The sequence below is a fragment of the Pisolithus orientalis genome (genome assembly GCF_024613125.1).
Source record: "Pisolithus orientalis strain OTSU chromosome Unknown F5J12scaffold_7, whole genome shotgun sequence".
Taxonomy (NCBI): Eukaryota; Fungi; Basidiomycota; class Agaricomycetes; order Boletales; family Pisolithaceae; genus Pisolithus; species Pisolithus orientalis.
Window position 1 is genome coordinate 952059 of NW_026260788.1, and position 18637 is coordinate 970695.

Here is an 18637-nt window from a genome sequence, read left to right on the forward strand (position 1 = left end):
CTTTTCGTGACATTCTGTGTGCATGAAACTTTATGAGACCGCTAGTTGCCTCGTATACCGTGGCGTCTTGCTTTGGTTACTAGCAGGGTTGTCCGACGCACTGCGTGTCGGGGCAATGCCACGCGTTGGCCCCCATACTAGCCAGACTAGTCGGATTGGAAATTCCAGTGTCTCCATTACAAGCATAGTGTGCAGTCCGATAATATCCATGGGTTCATACCGACATACCACATTCATCATTCGGGGGGAGGAACGAACAAACAGGTCATCCCATATAAGAAATAGGTACGATCATACCAAATGCTCGAGTCTCTTTTAGGAGGCTTCCGCGGCGCGTTGTGCTCTTCGTGCTTTCTTAGCCGCATTAGCAGCGGCGGCCTTGGCCTTCTTTGCTTCCGCACGAGCAACCTTCTCTTCCTCCTCTTTCCTCTTCGCCTCCTCTTCTGCTCTCTGTTTTTCTTCTTCTGCTTTCGCTTTCAGCTCAGCTGGCGTGTTCCCTGCCTTATTTTTTTTCTTCGCTTCACGTGCTTCTTTTTCTTCCTGCTTGATCCTCTTGATACGTGGGTCCAACCCCAGTGTCAGGTCAACAAGGCTGCGCAATCGCACCGTATCTTCCTTCTTGCGGCGTGCGCGCTCGGACTTGTTCTTCTTCTCGGTGTATCTCTTGTCATCACGACTGATCGAACCATTATCAGAAAAGGCCTGACCGCAGGTATATCTACCGCCACTTACCTGTCACTACCCTCATTCACCTCCTTATCAAGATACTCGAACGACCGCCAGCTATCAAAGTTGTACCAGAAGTCGTAGAAGGCTTCTACCGTTTCCTTCGAATCGCCATATGCACCAAGCATTGGCACAGGAGTCCGCTTGCTAAACCGTGCCTCCCTCTCAAACACTGGGCCCATCGCCTTGAAGAAGAAATCATGATCTTTGTCTTTGCCCTTGAAATCAGATGCGGTAGGGGTATCTTCCTCCAGTGCAAGGTAGTATGGATCGACGGAGTCGAACTGACGGCGCTTCTCAGAGTGGGTAAGTACATCAAATGCCTTTTGGATGCATTTGAAAAATGCATCATCGTTGGTGCTGTTTGAAATACCGGCTTTCTTGTCCGGGTGGTGTTTAAGCACCTTCTTCCGATCTGTCGCACCCCGCCGTGTATGTAAAGGTTCCCAATCAGACAAATAAGCATGTACGATATGGTATGAGGGCGCCAGAAAATCAAATACATACGTGCAATTTTTATCTGCTCCGAGGTAGCCTTGTATCGCAGATGAGAAAGACCGAGAACCTGGTAATGGTCTTGTTTCTGATCGTTCACGGGCTCTCAGTTCCATGATAGAAGGCGGCGTAACACCCATAACGACTTGCCTTCCATTCCTTGGGATCAAGTAGCAGGAGCTCAGGTGACTCTTCCTCGTCGCCGACGCCCAAATCGTCTTCGCCATTCAATCCATCAGCTTGGAGGGCATCTAGCCGTTTTTGTTCTTCTTCGACCTGTTTGTCGTATTCCTCGAAGGAAAGCTTGTTCACCACCCTTCGGACATGTGCGAGATATGCCGGACCTGCTGGTAGTAGTTGGCGGCGAACGACAGCTGTATAATGATCGCCGACCCAAATTTTTTGGTTTCAGAGATCAGGATCGAAGTAGAACCTCGAGTTAGTCCCACCATCCTGTATCGCCATCAATTGGTACGATATATGTACGTACGGGAAATAGATTTTGCTGGCGAAGCAGGTTCATGCCAGTTTTGTGGGAGTGCAGGTAGCACTGTGGGGGTAGCCATCGTCTCGAGAGATAGGTTTTTGGGGAGGAGGGTCGTGCACCACGCCTTTTGCACAAGCAGACTTTGGCCTTATTGATTACGTGATCAACGGGCATGTCCGAGGTCAAACTGCGTGCTTTTGGTCGCTGGCATCGTGCGGTGCATCAGCATCAAATGGTCACTCCTACCTGGGTAACTTGGTCAAAATTCTTCCGCATTCGATGAGAATCAACCATTGGAGTGCTGTATAAACGTGTTGAGTAAGCGAATCATGGTGCATGAACTTGGGTTGCGCTTGATCACATTCTCTGATTATCTACCACGGCGCAGCGGCACAAGTAGTTATCAGGTGATGCAATCATGCTGTTACTTATTGCATGGTCTAACTTTCAGAAGACTCCACAGGAATCTGTTTTGAAACCTCGGTATCTGAATATGGCACCTTCGTGGTCACTTAATATTGCGACACATTGCCAACAACTCTGTTGCTGGTCTACTGAATTATTAAATAATGCCCCCATTCGACCTTTCCTGGTCGGGCATTCCATATAGACTTTCGCTCTTCCCGCAAAATTCCCTCGCTATTTCATTCTTCACAAGTACACCTACTTGGGTAAACGGCGGCAGAACTTAGGGTGAACACGCAAGGCCTGTCCGGTCAATCGTTTTCCGCTGCTCACGGTACCTTTTCAGCCACGTATTGCCATTATCTTTCGCACAGGTTGGATGGTTTGTCCTTCATATGTGCTTTACTGACAGCAGCAGCACGTATGCTCATGAAGCACGCAGCGAACCTCGCACTTGCACATTAAATTAACCCATCGAATTTGGCATCTGTTACGACTTCCATGTTATAAGTAACACGTACTGGCTATCCTGCTCTGGTCGACCCGTATTCGGTTACGGTTTGTCCGCGGAGAATCCACCGACCTTCGTTACGACGAAAAAAAACAGGGTCAGGTGATACTGACACAGTGCTACGCGATTTGGGTGACCTGGAACGCGAATTAACAAGAAGCTTAGAGGGGCTATTACAAGGCATGGAGACCGAGCTACTGTAGCACCTTCGCAAACGTAAAGACAGAAAGTCTCTACTCTCCCCTTCACCGAGTTCTACAGCGTCAGATATCCGCTGCTCTGATAGTTTGTGATCAAAACCATTTCTACCTTTCCCAATCATCGAGACACCTCGTAAAATTGCAAATTGAGTATACGGGGCTTTTATGGCACATTAGCCACTGTAGTGTATTCCCGATCGTCACGGATAGGGCGTTGCGCTACGTAGTAACTGGCAGATCTGAGTTTGGTGAATCGGCTTATATTCATGTCTCGGAGCATTCTAATGCCGGGGCAACGCTTCATGGGCAGGCTTAAAAGCTAACTAGCAGCGGGGTATGTGCAGACAATCTACGCCTTCAAAATTATTGGCCCTAGGGATTTTTGCGAACGCGCGATAGTGATAACAACACTTGATGACGAGTAAGTATCCAGCCACCCCGAGTCGCAAGAGATTTCAATAGTTTATCAGGGAAGTACATATGTATTTACCGACGTGATTAGCAGGAGGGCACTCATAAAGCTGCTTTAAAATGAGGTGTCCCGTATTTCTCTAACAAGAACGTGGAGATATCTCGAGCTAGTTTCCTCAGTTTAGTGCCGAACTCCCGAACCGAGTGATACTTACCAAGCTCAACTGGGGCTTCTTGCACTATCTGTGAGGGGTAAAGTCAGGTCGGACAGCATAGAGCAACAGCGACATACGAGGTGTCCAGCGAATGGAAATACTACGTTTGATGCGTTAGCAGGTCGACGCCATACCCTTACTTTAGTCTCTTGTTCTCCAACGAAGCTAAGTATCGAGGCCATTAGGGACCGAATTATCAGAGTCAGGCATTTTACCTGACTGCCGGGACAACCCATCGAAGAGTAATGTCCTCGTCCAATTTCTCCAGCAACTCCCAAACCTCGAGCGGAGGGAACACGTTCGCAAAGCATAGGCTTTCTTGGATGGGCGTCATCTTCAACCTGACGCCACCGGAAGGATCAGTTGTTAAACCAGTAGTCGACGTACGACTTCAGGACATCCGGGTGCCAGGATGCAAAGAACGGCCGCTGTTTGAAGAGGCGGAGAGCTTCCTCACTAAAATCAATTAACAAGAGTTACGTGCGGAAATGGCCAGGGGGCTCACCGGGAAGACCAAGTATCACGCCTGATCAGAGCACCACGTATGAGCTCCGATCCAAAGTCGTAAGACCCATAATTGACGACGACAGGATCCACCAGTATTAGGGATGAGAACAACTTGGGGAAATTCACGGCTGCCAGCGCGCTGCGCGAGAGAGGTGAGTAACTATGTGGACGCCAAAAGGTTGCAACTGTCAACCTACGACGTGGTGCCGCCAAACGAATGACCAACGACGACAATTTTCCGCTGGTGGTATCCCTGCGCTTTGCGGGCGTCGCTCACAGCTTGCGAAATGCGCAACAACCGTGTCGGCAAGGGTGTCTGTGCAGCCTCGTCCGGGAGGTAGTGCAGAAGAAAGTTTGCGATGTCACGAGCATTATCCTGCCAGTCAACTGAGAAGTGGTTAAATTCAACGACTACTCGTGATTAAGATTCCCTTACATATCCCGCTCAAGTTTTCCGCGTTCAAGAGCGCCGAGTCCCCATGTTGAACGGCTTCCCAAGACCAAATCTCATCCACCAGAGGAGCAGCTGGCGAATCCAGGAGACCTCGCAGCATAGTCTCCGATATCTGGATGCCCGTTTACTACGGAACCTGCGAGCGAAACATAGCTGGACTTGCCTCCTTTGGGAACCCATTTGCATGAGCGACGAATAAGGTCAACCCAGTCCCTGCAGTATTGCACCTATCGGTCCGGACATAGCGGTTGACGCAGTTCCAAAGTGGTTTCTGGCCGTGCCCGCCAGGCATTGTCCCTTGCGTGAAACATTCTTGCCTCTCGATAAGCTGTTTGACGGCTGTCGCAACCTTTTCTTGCCTTTCAGCGGGTGATATCGAATCGGAACGTGGTGGGATCTCGAGAAGAGGAAGAGGTATATCTGGAGCCAGTCTAGGGAAGGCAGCAGGTACAATGTGTGTACTTAGGCACATAATCCTTGTGAAAGATGTCTTGTCTAGGAGGTGACGGAAGGCTGGGAGTACGCAGTGCAGGGTGGGGTCGGATGGCAAGCAGCGGCCGCGGGTTAACTGACGGCCAAGAGGGAGATGGTGTATAGGGTATGCTGAACGTCATCCTCGTCATCCTCGGCTACTGCAACCACCTGATAAGATAATGTGAGACGTCCGAATGATTCCCGGGCTTCTGGACATCCGGTCAAACCTCGAAAGATAATCTGCGCAGCCCCCGCGGCTACTTATCATCGGCGGCTGGCAGCAAGAATATTTAAGCGTCAGATGTATCAGCGCGCCTATCACCCACCCGCGTGGGCTTCCACAGCTGTTGAGTTCAGGAGTAACTCCGACCACTCGCACTGTACGACAGTCAAGTCAATATTGTTATGGTGCCTCGCATGTCGTCGTGGCTGTAGTCAAGCTTGCCGCTCGTCGCCGCCCGCACGGGAAATAGAATCTCGATCTGAATTGTTTGGTGCCACCTTGGGCACTACCATACTGCAAGCCGCTAGTACAACCTTGAGAGGAACAGCGGTAGGCAAGGCTCCTGCCTACCGACTCCTATTCAAGTACTTCTGATCCTTCCTGGCTCTTCAAGGCAGGCCCTAACGCTTGTACTTGTTTCGCTGGTTTTGACCTCGCCTCTTTGAAAGGTTGAAAATTCCCCTTACTACTGCGCATCGGATCCGCACTCCGTTCACAGCTTCGTGATTATGCTAGTCGTTTTCTCACTATTTGCTCTTGCAAGCGGCGACCTTGCACACACGTTGCAATCCCGTCTTATCTAAAGCTTCTGTCACTGCAATCTACTGCCAGCTTTGCGCAGTCCTAAGGTGTTCACTGCGCTTTGGCTGCCCTCGCAACTGGCGCGAACCCAAGCAAGCCAGAGGTGTGGTCTCAACCTTTCGAGCAGTGGAAGAATGCATATACTTGAAGGGTGCGTCAGGACCCGAATGATGAAATTAGCTACATGAGCACTGATGTTCTAGGTTATCTTTACTTACACATTCTATTAGGAAGACATGATACTAGATTTCTTGGCAGGTGAGTACGTGCAGCTCCTCACCGAATACTTACTCAGACATATCCCGCAGGATCTCGCCCCCACCTGCCCAAACGTAATCTCTAGGATCTACTGCACGCTGGAGATCCTTTAGCATGGAAGCCAAAGGAACTGAACCATAGGCAACGACCTATCGCAGGCTTTGCTATGCCTCCGTTTACTCCACGTCCACGCATGTTTGTGGAGACGTTTGTATGGAACGGTTTCTTATCGGCTAGCGCTTGGTGGTGGATGCCCCCGACATGATCGGCTATTCTGCCCCATACTTCCTCCCGCAGTACATGGACAAGAGTTTATAAGCTTGTCCTTTTCCCTCTCGTTGGGTGGCAGGCAGGCGAAGGGCGGGTGATACTGATCGAGGTAATAGCCGATCGCGCGTCGTGGCTTCACGGATCATATATTACATCGACCAGCCTTGTGCACTGAACCAGTGTTTTAGGTAGCACATGATAATTTGGCTTCTGGACGTGGGGTATTTTTACGGTCATCGAAACTCAACACGAGTGATTTCATCACTCATGTTTCAGCAGAGGTCATTGTACGGATCCGAGTTGCAGTACTATTAGTGTAATGTACCTGAGTTGGGGCTGACAACGTTGACCTGGGGACACCCTGAGAATTTGACGCTTGCTTAGCCTGTCTTTCTTCACCACAGCGCAGAGGTCGTCGCAGCGCGAGTCCCCCGCCAGACCGCCCTCGTCTTTTGGTTTCTCCATGCCCAGCCTATTCTCCCGTGCAAGGACAAACTCCATTCCAGGCAAGAAATCTAGTCTGGGCACCGCCCACGATGAGTTTGGCCGCGTGAAGAGCAGAGACTCTGGCAACGGCCCTTCTCTTACCTTCACCGGCAGAAAGGACAAGGACAAAAAGAAGGACCAAAAGTCCAGGAAACGCACTATCTCTTCTCCAAAACCTGACAACGAAGTAGCCAACGTCTTCGCTCAAATTCCCGACGGCAGTTTTCTCCCTCTCAGCCTCGACCGTCCTCGCGACGAATCTGGAGAGGTGAAGACGCTCGAGTACGACTATGGCTACCTTTCCTACGAACGCCATGTCATCCTTGGTCTGGACGAGGTGGCACGGCTTGTAGACGTGGTTGCCAACGAGCTCACGACTCGATGCCTCACAACGCCGTTCATTTTTTCTGCTCTCGCTCTCGACATCTCTTCCCCCGCCATCAAGCGTCTCATTTGTACCTTTCTCGACACCTGTGCAAATCCACTCTCTATGGATGCGGACCGTCGTTGGCGTGAAGAAGCGCGCTTCGCCGGTGCCCACGAACTTGGCATGTGCATTCGGTGGGGTCTTGCACGCGTCGTAAGAGTAGTTGGAAACCAGGCCGTGCGAGGCCTCATTTCTTGGGAACACTACACGGAATTCCGTGATTCGGAGGCAGGTATGTGATCGCTCGCGCATGCACGAGGCATGACGACTCACTTACAGTAATGATTTGCGTTTCGTGTCACAGCCCACGGCTATCCGCCAGCGCACTTCTCAGCGTTCTTCCCACCATTGCCATCCGTCCTGCAGTCCATCTTATCGACACTTCTCGACCTCCTCACTCGCTTCATTGCTCACAGTTCTTCCTCGGGGCATACACCACCCACATTGTCGCCACTCTTCGGACCTTTACTGTTTGGTCTAGGCCCGGCAAGTCTTGCTTTCCACCACACTTATATCCACTATTTGCGCGCAGTTAACGCGATGGAACACATCCTGTTGGCTTACATCCGTTGGCAGGATGCACCCAGACTTGCATCCTCTCCAACCCACATTAACACTAATGTTGTTCACGGGAGCGCCACTTCCCTTGGTGTTCCCACGCGCCTCAAAGACTGGATTAGGGGTTACCCTTCCATGTTACCTTTCCTACATGCCAAGGACAAGCAAGGTCGACCGCAAGTACGTCGCGGAGCTCGCACAATACGCGTCGTCAGTGTCCGCCGCAACGTTAGGATGTATTCGCCCGACCTTGTCAAGACAGCTGCAAGCTGGGCATCCCGTCCTCGGAGCAGTAGTGAAAGCCATACCGGGTTGGCTGGATCCAAGGAGTGGGAGCGTATCGCCTCGTCTGCGCTCAAGCTGCAGCCCCGTTATTCAGAAGGATACAAGAAACGAATGGACATGCCTCCTAATTTTCATCCTTTTACGGCTTTGAGTTCTGACTTGTCGTCAGCGGCTTCGAGCACATCGTCAAATACGTCTCCTCTAGATGACAAGGATTCACTCGGGCTCGGTCTCGGTCTCGGTCTCGGTCTCGGTCTCGGACCACGCGAAAGAGAAGACCGATTTAAGACACTTACCGATATGAAATGGGTCGAATTCGAGACAACTGGCTTTGGCTCGTTCGAGGTTGACGATAAAAAACTTCAATTCGACCTGACAGAGAGCGAAAAGGCGGTGCGTTTTGTTGTTCATCGCAGTCGGATGTTTGTCTAAGTGCATTCAATAGCCTCGTTCCGAGAAGCGTCAGACGATGAACTGGAATGACTTCTCGGTCGCTGGTTTTTCTCGATCTGATGGCCCCCTTGATACCTCTCTCCAGTTTAGCGCTCCAGTGACCCACACCATAACGTCATGGCCTGCTCACAATGCGGATATCACGAAAAAGCTCAAGAAGACGCAACGTGCACTCCCACCATTTGGTTGGGACACAGAGCCTGTCATGGGCTCCGAGGAGGTGATTGAGGAGGCGTTTTTGGATGTATTTTGTGACCTAGTATACGGAGGTGGATGGATGGATGTCGAACGTGTTGAGGAGACAGACAGGGAGTGCAACTGGGCTTTGGTGAGTCTGCTTTGCAGCTCGTTCACTGCTCACGAGGTGATTCTGAGGTGCCTCGTTGTAAGATTGAATTTAAGTCGCTGCCGGTTCACAAGCCCGCAGTCATACCAGGCACTGATCCCCGCGTGGCAACAATGGTGGTACTATTTGAAGAATTCGTGCCGTTGGAGTACCGGCAGCAGCTCGCTAAAGATTCCGGGACGAAAAGGCGGTTGCCGTTCTTCTTCGCGTCGATCAAATCGAAACAGTGGAAGCCAGCTCCAACCCTCAATGGCCGCCCCTATGTCGTTGGTCACGTACCCAAGAGCCCGTCGTACCGCGAAGTCGAATTCGAAGGTCTTCTGCGCTCAAACGGAAGCAAAGTTCTGACGTTATCCAAGCCCGTTCCGCCAGCGGCATCCTTATTGGCACCTCCGTCCCCTACGTTTGTAAGGCCTAGACCCAAAACTCCCCGAACAAACTGCCAATGACTCTGCCGCCCCACCCCCTCCCGAAAAAGAAAAGCATCTGCAGCGGGTGCCCTCGGACAGCCCACTAACTCCGACAAGCAATCGCCGGTCTCGGTTTCGCATCCCAGTCCCGAACCCAACAGTCGTACGGCGGTCGGGGTTAGTACCCGCTGAGTACTCAACTGTCGATTTTGAGACGCGCTTAGCGAGCTACAGCGATGATGAGTGGAATGAGACAGCCAGCACGAAGGCCCTCACTCCCGCTGAGAAGTATGAGCGGCGCATGTCCAGAGATGACGCGTGGGTGGACATCCTGGTTGCGAGTCAAAACCGTCGACTGGGAACACAGGAGGCAGAGATAAAGGGGGGCGGTGGGACCTTGTTGAGGGGGATGAAGGGTGGAGGCCGCTCGGATCCTGAACTTGCCAGTCAAGAGGTCGCGCAGGTCCTTGCTGGCGTGCGCGCGCGCTCCCCACTTTCTGACGATGAAGGGATTCAAACCCGCCAATTGACGTCCTGAACCGCCCCACGCAAAGGAAAACGAAAGCAAGGGAGCCTCACCAGTACCACATGGTGACGACAACGGCAATATTCACGAAGACGCAGACATCGACTCGGTGATGTCCTACCCGAAGGCGAAGCGAATTGGATACTTCGATTTGCATCCTGAGCGCCTCCCTGGGGCGACAACTAGGCCCCTGCCGGTACGACCGCGGGCTAATGGTGATGAATCTGACGGTGACGATGTACCAGATGAAATGGTTTACGGCGCGCCTGAGCAAGTTCCCGCGATTTACCCGTCGCCGCAGGCTGTGAGGTCATCTTTCGAGTCGGCGAGCGAGTATGCTCCAACGTCGGTTGGCCCCTCCCCTCGTGATATGGACTTCCCTGAGTTTGGCAATGGTGAAGAGAGTAGAGAACAGAAAGAGAGTGGACACTCAAGAGCGGAATCTACCACCCTACCCCGCGTCCAACCTGAATTGCCGGTGACACCAGTATCGCAAAGCAAGACTGCTGCACTTATCGAAATGTACCGTGAGCGGGAAAAGCAGGTCACTGTAACAACCCCGTCCCGAATCCCCATACAAACCCCACCTAAAGATGCGTCACTACCTCCGCTTCCTCGTGCTACTTCCCCTACGCCATCCCCTCAGCCAGTGCCCCAGATCGAGATCGAGGAAGTTGGTGTCGAGGAGCCTGAACTGGAGGAGGAACCTTTGACTCCAAATATGCTTTATGAAGAAGCCGGAAGCAATAGCCCTGGTCGATATGTGCACGGCATGCCTCTTCAGAACGTCTTGGAAGAAGATGAAGAACTTGACGAGTGAAGAAAGACAGCCATCGCTCCTTTTTTTTTAGTTTCAGTCATGTTGGATTTCTTGCGTGCGACATATTCCGCCACATCAGTATTAACCCTCCCTTTCCTCCCCCTGTTTTTCTATCTTGCCCACCTGTGCAACGGTTGATACCTCTGCCCTTTACTGGTGCCGGGTACTGGATTTTCCCCTTTCTTTATCCTTACCATATTGCCGTTCTTTCTTTTTCACACTTTCTTCTCTTTTCCTTATTAACATAACCTGAAGCTAACCTGCTCGCGCTGACCATTTCTAATATCGATCGCCCTTCAAACCCATGCCAATTGGCCTCGTCATACATATTTGTCCACCCTACATATGTTGCCTCTCCTTCATCAATCTCTTACGTCCCTCTTGCGGAGTTACTCATCGACGAAATGTGGTACTTAATATCGAATGATTATCAGTCTTGGTCGGTTGTTAACTTGTTACTCGACGTGAATTTGGTGATGTAGTAGATGGTCGATGTGGAGATGACGTCGGCACATGACTGTCACGCCCCACTTATGGTACGGCCGACCGGTGGACATCTTATCGCATTGGACGCCAACTTCTAGCGGCAGGTACCTTGCATTATTTCAATCGGTCGAGCTCGAGATTGCAAGTCTTGCATAACCATGACCGCTGTACCCGACAGATCGATACGCATATGTGCAGATCGAGGAGGAACCTTTTGCGATGTTCATGCGTATGTAGGCTTGCTCCCCTCTCCTGCGGCTTTCTTCCGCTCGTCTCATCGGCACTTCTGTTTCTTTCAGGTCATATCCGGATCCCGAGAACCCTAAAACACGCAAAGAGCTGGTGATTAAGCTACGTGAGTAGCGACTGCATTGTAGAACGACGTTATTAATATATCAAAATTCTCAAGTGTCCCAGGACCCAGCCAATTATCAGGATGCACCCACTGAGGGCATCCGCCGAGTACTAGAAATCGTGACGGGGGAAAAGATCCCCCGGGGAACGGTCCTCTCTACAGACAAGATCGGTTAGCCCCTCCGTTTCGCCCTATCACCCATTTAAACCTGTTTTCCGGTTGTTCTTACCAAACTGAATGCTATCTACATACAGACTACATTCGCCTATCTACGACAGTTGCCACGAATGCCCTTTTGGAACGCAAAGGCCACAAGCACGCCCTGCTCATCACGAAAGGGTTTAAAGACCTCCTGCTAATCGGTAATCAATCACGCCCAAGGATCTTTGACCTCAACATCAAGCGACCACCGCCTTTGTATAGCGAGGTCGTTGAAGTAGACGAACGTGTCACACTTGTAGGGTACACATCAGATCCTCAGGCCGAGAAGCATGCAGTGAAGTTCAACAACGACGGGAGCGTTAAGAAGGGGTATACTGGCCCGGGACATGATGAACATGGTTTTGCGGATGGATCCGGGGACATCGTCCAAGGCATATCCGGGGAAGCGGTGCGAATAATGAAACGGCCGGGTGTGTTGTTTGTGGTTTCACATTCTAGTTTCTCAAAGCTGATCGATTCTTGTCATGAGATCTTGAGGTCGTGAAACACGATCTTCAGCGCCTGTTTGATTCCGGTTATAGGTCAATAGCCATTGTGCTAGTGCACTCTTACACATTCCCGGAGCACGAAACACAGATTGGACAACTTGCACGGGAAATAGGGTTCACGCAGGTCTCGGAGTCGTCGCGCTTACTTCCCATGATCAAGATGGTGCCTCGAGGGGTGTCTTCAACTGCCGACGCATACCTGACCCCTATTTTGCAAGCATACTTGGATGGGTTCTTCACTGGCTTTGATGCTAAACTCCGGGATGGAAGGCTGAGGAGCCCACGAGTGGAATTCATGGGCAGTGATGGTGGTTTGCTCGATCTAAGCAATTTTTCTGGGTTGAAGAGTATTCTCAGTGGACCTGCCGGTGGCGTGGTTGGGTATGCTCTAACTAGTTGGGACGAGGAAAGAAAGTACCCGATTATTGGGTCGGTATCGGTTTCGCGGATTTCTGATCCTTTTCCTTACCCCCAGCCAGAATAGATGTTGGTGGCACGTCAACGGACGTGTCACGCTTCAACGGGAGATATGAGGTAGTCTACGAGACGACGACTGCCGGGGTTACCATCCAGTCACCTCAGCTGGACATTAATACTGTTGCCGCTGGTGGAGGGTCTTGCCTGACGTTCCGCAATGGCTTGTTCTTGGCAGGACCCCATAGTGCTGGAGCTGAACCTGGTCCTGCTTGTTACCGGTGTGCTCCGTTTTTACGTCAGCCTTGTGCATAAAGTGACCACACTGACATTTCCCAGCAAAGGCGGGCCGCTGGCTGTGACGGATGCAAACTTGCTTCTTGGACGTTTGATACCCGAACACTTCCCGAAAATATTTGGAAAGAACGAAGACGAAAGTTTGGATGTCGAGGCATCGAGGACGGCTTTCGAGAAACTCGCCTCGCAAATCAACGACAGTCAAGAATTATCTCATGAGCTAGATGAAATCATTTACGGGTGCGTACACGCACCGCACGACTCTATGACAAGCTCACAAAAAAGTAAGATTCATCAAAGTCGCGAACGAAACAATGTGTCGTCCAATACGGGCACTGACAGAGGCCCGTGGATACTCGACTGGTAGCCACATGTGCGTATCCTTACATATATGACGCCCTTCACATGTATATTGACGGAAGCAGACTGACTAGTTTCGGGGGTGCAGGAGGTCAACATGCCTGCGAAATTGCCGGTATTCTTGGGATCAAGACTGTCCTAATTCATCGCTATAGCTCCGTTTTGTCTTCTTATGGCTTAGCACTGGCCGATCGGTGAAGCCTCCGCTGACGTCTTGTTAAGGTGTAGCTAACAAGTATTGTATAGAGTATATGAACTCCAAGAACCGTCGTCCACCTTTTACTCTAGCTCCACGAAATCTTCGCTCCTCGCACGACTTGACAAATTAACGAAAGCTGTTCAGACGGAGTTGGCTCGCCAGGGATTCGAGGAGGACCGCATCAAGGTGGAGCGAATGTTGAACATGCGCTTCGACGGAACGGATACTGCACTGATGGTTTTGCCTGTACCGAGTGACGGTGATGGGGATGAAGATTTCGAAGTTGCCTTCAAGAAAGTCTATAAGGCGGAATTTGGTTTCTTATTGGAGACGAAGAACATCGTAGTTGATGATATTAAGGTAGGCATTGAGAAACGGGAAGCCATGCAAGGTCATATATGTATATGGTTCCTATCCAGGTCCGTGGCATCGGAAAGACGTTCGATAGCCTCGGAGAATCAGTATATTCCGAAGTAGAGCGGATCAAGAAAACGCTAGTCGATCAGTCCAAAGCTAGTTCGAGGAATAGCGTGTACTTCGACAAGGTCGGGAGAGTGCATGATACACCGGTCTTCCTATTGGACAATCTGTCCCTTGGCGACGAGATTGAGGGTCCAGCCATGGTCATTGACAATACCCAGACGATTGTAATTGTTCCAGGAGCACGAGCGGTACTTACTAGGAAGCACCTGTATTTGACCCTAGAATAATGACAAGCCTCTGCGCTTGGTTATCTCGATTACTTCATGGTCATTTCACTGCAACGCCACTGCATCCATTGGACAAATTTCCCCAAATTTTCATGAGCCCGTTTAGCTCAGTGGTAGAGCGCGCCACTCGTAATGGTGAGGTCGGTTGTTCAATCCAGCCAGTGGGCAATTTTTTTGCAAACTTTTCCTTGTTGCACCTATCAAACCCCCGACGTACATACCATAACCACACTCCTTCGGCGTACACAACGAACTAGCGCGCTTTTGACGGCCTTACGAGACCATAACTACTACTTGTACCTGCAGAGTTATCACAAATGGTGTAAAGCGAGTCATGAAAACATCTGTACTGGATGACAAGTGCTTGTCGTCTGAGGAGTTGGAGTCGGGTATCCATGTACTTGATGGAGGTTCTCCTTATGCCTGTTCCTTCGGCCGGTGTTCGCAACTTACCTTGTGAAGCGTTGTTCTTACACATTGAAGGCAAAGATGCTAACGATGCTAACGGGATGTCGACAAGATTAAACAGGGCAGGCTGCTGACCGACCGACTTTGTACGGAGATAATATACCCCCTGTCCAAAAACTGATAACACGGTGCAGTTCGAGGGAAGAACGGAATTCTGCAACATGGATTAAAGAGAAAGTATAAACATCACAGGGAGAGACAAACATGAAGAGACGCTATCCCAAGGGAGCGCAGACCAATAACCCGATTTTTTTGGACAGAACAAAAAACAAAATTGTCTCGTTAACCAATTTCGTGTTCGGCTAGTAACTATGCGGAGGAATAATTCACGGATGTATACACCATTCGAGAGACCGATAGGAAGATATCTTAACTCACCATGTTGGGAATACCATTTGAAATAGGGTAGACGTGCTTGCAATTCGGACATACCATCGCACCCTCGACTATGTGAATCTAGAAGCAGGAAAAGTATCGCTGATTGGTGATGAGGACAGTGAGACATACCTCTAGCAATACGTGGTGCAAATTTCGTAGTAGATCGTCGTCCATCATCTCGGGTTGTTCAACCGGCAGTGAAGTATCTCCCACCTATGCAACTTACAGCAAAAGAGAAAAAAGAAAGAAAGAAATCTAGTCGGTGCACCGAACTTACCTGCCTAGCAGCGTCCGCAAGGGCACTCCATTCCAGTCGCGGGAGAATGCTCGTAACAAACTCGGGGTTAAACTCTGCCTCCTGCAACTCGATTTGGACGTCCTTAAGAGCTAATGGGAAGTTGTTGCTCGTGCAGCCTTTGACGTGGCAGGCCAGCAGGTTGTGCGTGATGAGACGAACCATTATAATCGAATATGCTCGCGTTTGACAAACCTGGTGTGTGATGGTGATCGATTGATTTCAGGAGGTTTTATCTTTTTGAGTTTATCGAGCGCTGGTGGCGGTCAAAATGTCCTTAACCCCAAATTAGGAAGCTCAGCCTAGCCTTCACCATCCCAACTGTCCAGCATGCGACCGCCGTCGCCGTCAATACCTGAAAAAGAATTCGTATACCAAGCACTGAAACAGTCTCTCCGACTCGATGGCCGCAATCACCTTGACGCCAGGACGCCGACACTCGACTTTGGTCCAGATCTCGGTTGGGTGGAGTGTGGGTATGGAAAAACACGGTATGGTTTCAGTAGTCTGCGTCCTCACAACTCGCTCAGTTTATAACAACAACTTGGAATGACGTCCTCTCCCCGGAAAATATGCGCTGCGTGAACGAAGAGTGATCGCTTATGTCGAGGCAAAAATGACGAAGCCGCCACCCGAACGACCTCTAGAGGGCATTATCACAATACACTCCGAGATATCGCCTATGGCGTCTGTGGATTACGAACCCGGTCGGTAGGAATATGCGCTCTGTCCGTGTTCAATCTATCTGACCGCTCGCATTTTCTCTACCTGGCAGCCCATCGGAGGAGGAAATAACGATCACACGGATGTTAGATAAGATTTTGAGAAGGAGCGATGCGATTGACAAGGAATCGCTTTGCATCGTTGCCGGTGAGCGAGTACGTTACATAAATGTCTTACTGTGTTCCGGGCGCATCCAACTATCTGGCTATGGTAGGTCTGGCACCTTCGCTTAACGATCCACTGTCTTGCAGACGCAGGAAACATGCTGGACTGCGCATGTCTCGCAGGCATAGTGGCCTTCAAACATTTCCGCAAGCCGGAGGTTGAGGTTATCGGGGACGAGGTGATCGTCGTACGTATATCTGCACCCTCTGTTGGCTCAGTACTCGAATGTCGGCTGATCAACCACTTAGCATTCAGCAGCAGAACGATCACCGGTACCCTTGGCTATCCATCATATGCCCTTCTGCGTTACGTTTGCATTTTTCCCGGACCCTTCTATGCGGCCCGTGCTAGATCCGTCACTATTGGAACAACGGTTGAGCACAGGCCTGATGAGCATCGCGTTGAACGCACAACGTGAAATCTGTGTCCTACAGAAGGCTGGCGGTGTGCCGATTGCTGCAGAAGAAGTACTGCAGTTGATCGATGTCGCAGTAACGGTGGCTAAGGATCTAGACAAGTTTGTTCAAATGCGATTACGAGAAGACTGGGAAACCAGAAAGATAGAAATTATGTAGGCAAACATCCCCATCTTCGTTCTAGCATCGATCGCAGGAAGGAGATGAAACCGGTCTATATGTGCATGAGGTGTAGTGGTATACATTGTAGTGTACCCGACTTCTTTATGTAACGTCTGCTTGACACTTCAATCCCTATTACATAGAAGTCTTCATGGCTCTATCAAGAACCAGGTAAGTGCACACGCAAGAAGCGGATCATCGGTCTTAATCCTTACGGGCTCGCTTCCTCGCGGTGCCGTCCTGCATACCAATATCATTGTCGACGGCGGAGAAGTAATCCAGAGAGCCTTTGGGGTCAGGCTTGATTGTCCTCGATCCTTCAGTCCAGCCCAATGGACAGACTTCGCCGTGCTTCTCCTAATGATCACGTTAAGATGGTATCGACAACATCCGGGTGTACTTGGGAACTTACTACAAACTGGAAGGCCTTCAAGAGCCGAAGGGTCTCGTCAACAGAGCGGCCGACAGGCAGGTCGTTGATGGTGATTTGCCTGTGAAACAAATGCGTCACTGGCGCCCGAAAGCAAATGGAGACCGGTTACCTGACAACACCCTTGGGGTCGATGATGAAAAGGCCGCGAAGAGCAATACCATCTTCCTCGATCAATACACCGTACTCGCGTGAGATTTGCATGTTCCTATCTGCTATAAGGGGGAGGCTAAGATCGGGTCCGAGGCCACCTTGCTTCCTAGGCTGTTGGGCCCAGGCAAAGTGGGAGTATTGTGAATCAGTGGAGACACCTAGATGAACCATCAGACTACGGTGCAAACGCTAATTCAATTTCCTACCAAGGACCACAGCACCGAGTTCCTTGAACTGAGGGAGTGCGTCATTGAAGGCAAGAATTTCAGTAGGACAAACGAAAGTAAAGTCCCTAAAATGGACTCAGCCAAGACTAACGATTTGGGATATAGTTAATACCGACATGGGATAAAAGAATAGGATCACCCTGAGACAGGTCTCGTTAGACGGACTGGTAGGTACAGTGTCAAAATTAGCGATGCCATTTACCATTGTCCCTGGAAATCAGAGAGCGCGATGTCCTTGAATAGGCCCTCAACGACGGCCGTGGCTTTGAATGGAGGAGCAGGTTTCTGGACGACAGCAACCATTGCGGGGATCTGTTGTGGATGCGAATAGTCACAAAGAAAGAAACTAAGCGGTGTTTACACGCTGGAGCGGAAAGAAATATGACCAGGGCGCGTTATGTACGTCTGTTTGGTTCCCTTGCACGTGCTGGCAGCGCTGCAGCTATCGTCGAGTAAATTACGTGCCCCTCGTGTCTAGTTACTTACATATTGCACTTCTGAATCATGGATTCGTCGGCGTCTTCCAACCTTGCTGCGGCTTGCTGTGACGCGGATAAAACATACTGCAGCAAGCTAGCACATAAAAAGTTCGTCCGTTCGACCACGTTTGTGCTAGCAGACTGATATCACCTTTAATAATCGCCTTTAACAATATTGGCCGGGCGCTGGGGGCGCTGCAGGGCGATAATCAAACGTAAAATTAAGTAATGAGATGCGTTTCAGCCTACTAATCCGCATGCACGATGAATGGCGGCGTCAAAAGTTCTACATGGCCAGGCCAGGCCTCGACATCATTTTGTCCCGAAACATCCAGAACTTTCCGGGTTAATCGTATGGACGCCGCTCCTTAATCGCATTGTTAAATTTCCCTTGGGGGTCCTATGTCCACCAGCTTGTCATTAGGCTACTGCGATGGTAATCACGCCCTGAGTCAGGTTTGTTGCAGCTGAAGAAATGCGTGGACTCAGTCTCAGAAAGAGCGCGAGAGGTGTACGGCTACGCTCGAGCTAACTGATCCTTAGCAATATTACTGCAACGGGACGGCCTCCGCAGCCTGTGCGATAAGAGGTATTATCAAGCATAGTTGGCTGAAAAAACCTTGTGGTGTGGTTCGATTCCACGTGGACCTAGCCGGAGACTTGGAGACTTAGGAGGAGGGT

At 50.5% G+C, this 18637-nt stretch overlaps 7 protein-coding genes and 1 non-coding gene across 8 annotated transcripts; 4 read left to right on the forward strand and 4 right to left on the reverse strand.

Annotated features, from left to right (window-relative positions):
• Positions 1–169: 169 nt before the first annotated feature.
• On the reverse strand, positions 170–1947 carry F5J12DRAFT_817134 (DnaJ-domain-containing protein). Its single transcript, XM_051745115.1, has 5 exons — positions 1712–1947; positions 1372–1595; positions 1234–1309; positions 733–1141; positions 170–676 (listed from the first exon to the last, which is right to left on the reverse strand). The coding sequence occupies exons 1-5, from the start codon at positions 1785–1787 to the stop codon at positions 316–318; spliced, it is 1146 nt and encodes a 381-aa protein (XP_051602327.1). The 5' UTR covers positions 1788–1947; the 3' UTR covers positions 170–315.
• Positions 1948–3129: 1182 nt separating this feature from the next.
• Positions 3130–5348, reverse strand: F5J12DRAFT_817149 (Alpha/Beta hydrolase protein). The gene is made up of 12 exons (XM_051745116.1): positions 5212–5348; positions 5113–5159; positions 4863–5053; positions 4575–4831; positions 4394–4523; positions 4155–4344; positions 3956–4096; positions 3823–3906; positions 3666–3791; positions 3528–3615; positions 3451–3478; positions 3130–3402 (listed from the first exon to the last, which is right to left on the reverse strand). Exons 3-12 carry the CDS (start codon positions 5032–5034, stop codon positions 3338–3340), a joined length of 1281 nt encoding a protein of 426 aa, XP_051602328.1. The 5' UTR covers positions 5035–5053; positions 5113–5159; positions 5212–5348; the 3' UTR covers positions 3130–3337.
• Positions 5349–6331: 983 nt separating this feature from the next.
• F5J12DRAFT_817157 (uncharacterized protein) lies at positions 6332–10976 on the forward strand. Its single transcript, XM_051745117.1, has 6 exons — positions 6332–7363; positions 7436–8367; positions 8420–8755; positions 8818–9180; positions 9257–9714; positions 9749–10976. The coding sequence occupies exons 1-6, from the start codon at positions 6682–6684 to the stop codon at positions 10527–10529; spliced, it is 3552 nt and encodes a 1183-aa protein (XP_051602329.1). The 5' UTR covers positions 6332–6681; the 3' UTR covers positions 10530–10976.
• Positions 10977–11173: 197 nt separating this feature from the next.
• F5J12DRAFT_904543 (Hydantoinase/oxoprolinase-domain-containing protein) lies at positions 11174–14060 on the forward strand (the record flags this gene model as incomplete). Its single annotated transcript, XM_051748539.1, has 11 exons — positions 11174–11244; positions 11315–11370; positions 11425–11541; positions 11625–12002; positions 12062–12509; positions 12560–12775; positions 12834–13031; positions 13081–13164; positions 13217–13345; positions 13398–13710; positions 13770–14060. 11 exons carry the CDS (start codon positions 11174–11176, stop codon positions 14058–14060), a joined length of 2301 nt encoding a protein of 766 aa, XP_051602330.1.
• Positions 14061–14156: 96 nt separating this feature from the next.
• F5J12DRAFT_t78 lies at positions 14157–14228 on the forward strand. Its single transcript has one exon. It is a non-coding gene; the product is annotated as a tRNA-Thr (tRNA).
• A 177-nt stretch (positions 14229–14405) lies between these two features.
• F5J12DRAFT_817186 (uncharacterized protein) lies at positions 14406–15468 on the reverse strand (the record flags this gene model as incomplete). Its single annotated transcript, XM_051745118.1, has 5 exons — positions 15184–15468; positions 15036–15119; positions 14733–14984; positions 14612–14682; positions 14406–14561 (listed from the first exon to the last, which is right to left on the reverse strand). Coding segments are annotated over exons 1-3 (349 nt in total), but the record flags the coding sequence as incomplete, so codon positions are not given.
• Positions 15469–15492: 24 nt separating this feature from the next.
• Positions 15493–16929, forward strand: F5J12DRAFT_524860 (ribosomal protein S5 domain 2-type protein). Its single transcript, XM_051739870.1, has 5 exons — positions 15493–15692; positions 15793–15912; positions 15977–16079; positions 16139–16276; positions 16338–16929. The coding sequence occupies exons 1-5, from the start codon at positions 15532–15534 to the stop codon at positions 16662–16664; spliced, it is 849 nt and encodes a 282-aa protein (XP_051602332.1). The 5' UTR covers positions 15493–15531; the 3' UTR covers positions 16665–16929.
• F5J12DRAFT_904546 (peroxiredoxin) lies at positions 16872–17780 on the reverse strand (the record flags this gene model as incomplete). The annotated part of the gene is made up of 6 exons (XM_051748540.1): positions 16872–17024; positions 17080–17158; positions 17210–17408; positions 17457–17542; positions 17594–17617; positions 17680–17780. 6 exons carry the CDS (start codon positions 17778–17780, stop codon positions 16872–16874), a joined length of 642 nt encoding a protein of 213 aa, XP_051602333.1.
• Positions 17781–18637: the final 857 nt, after the last annotated feature.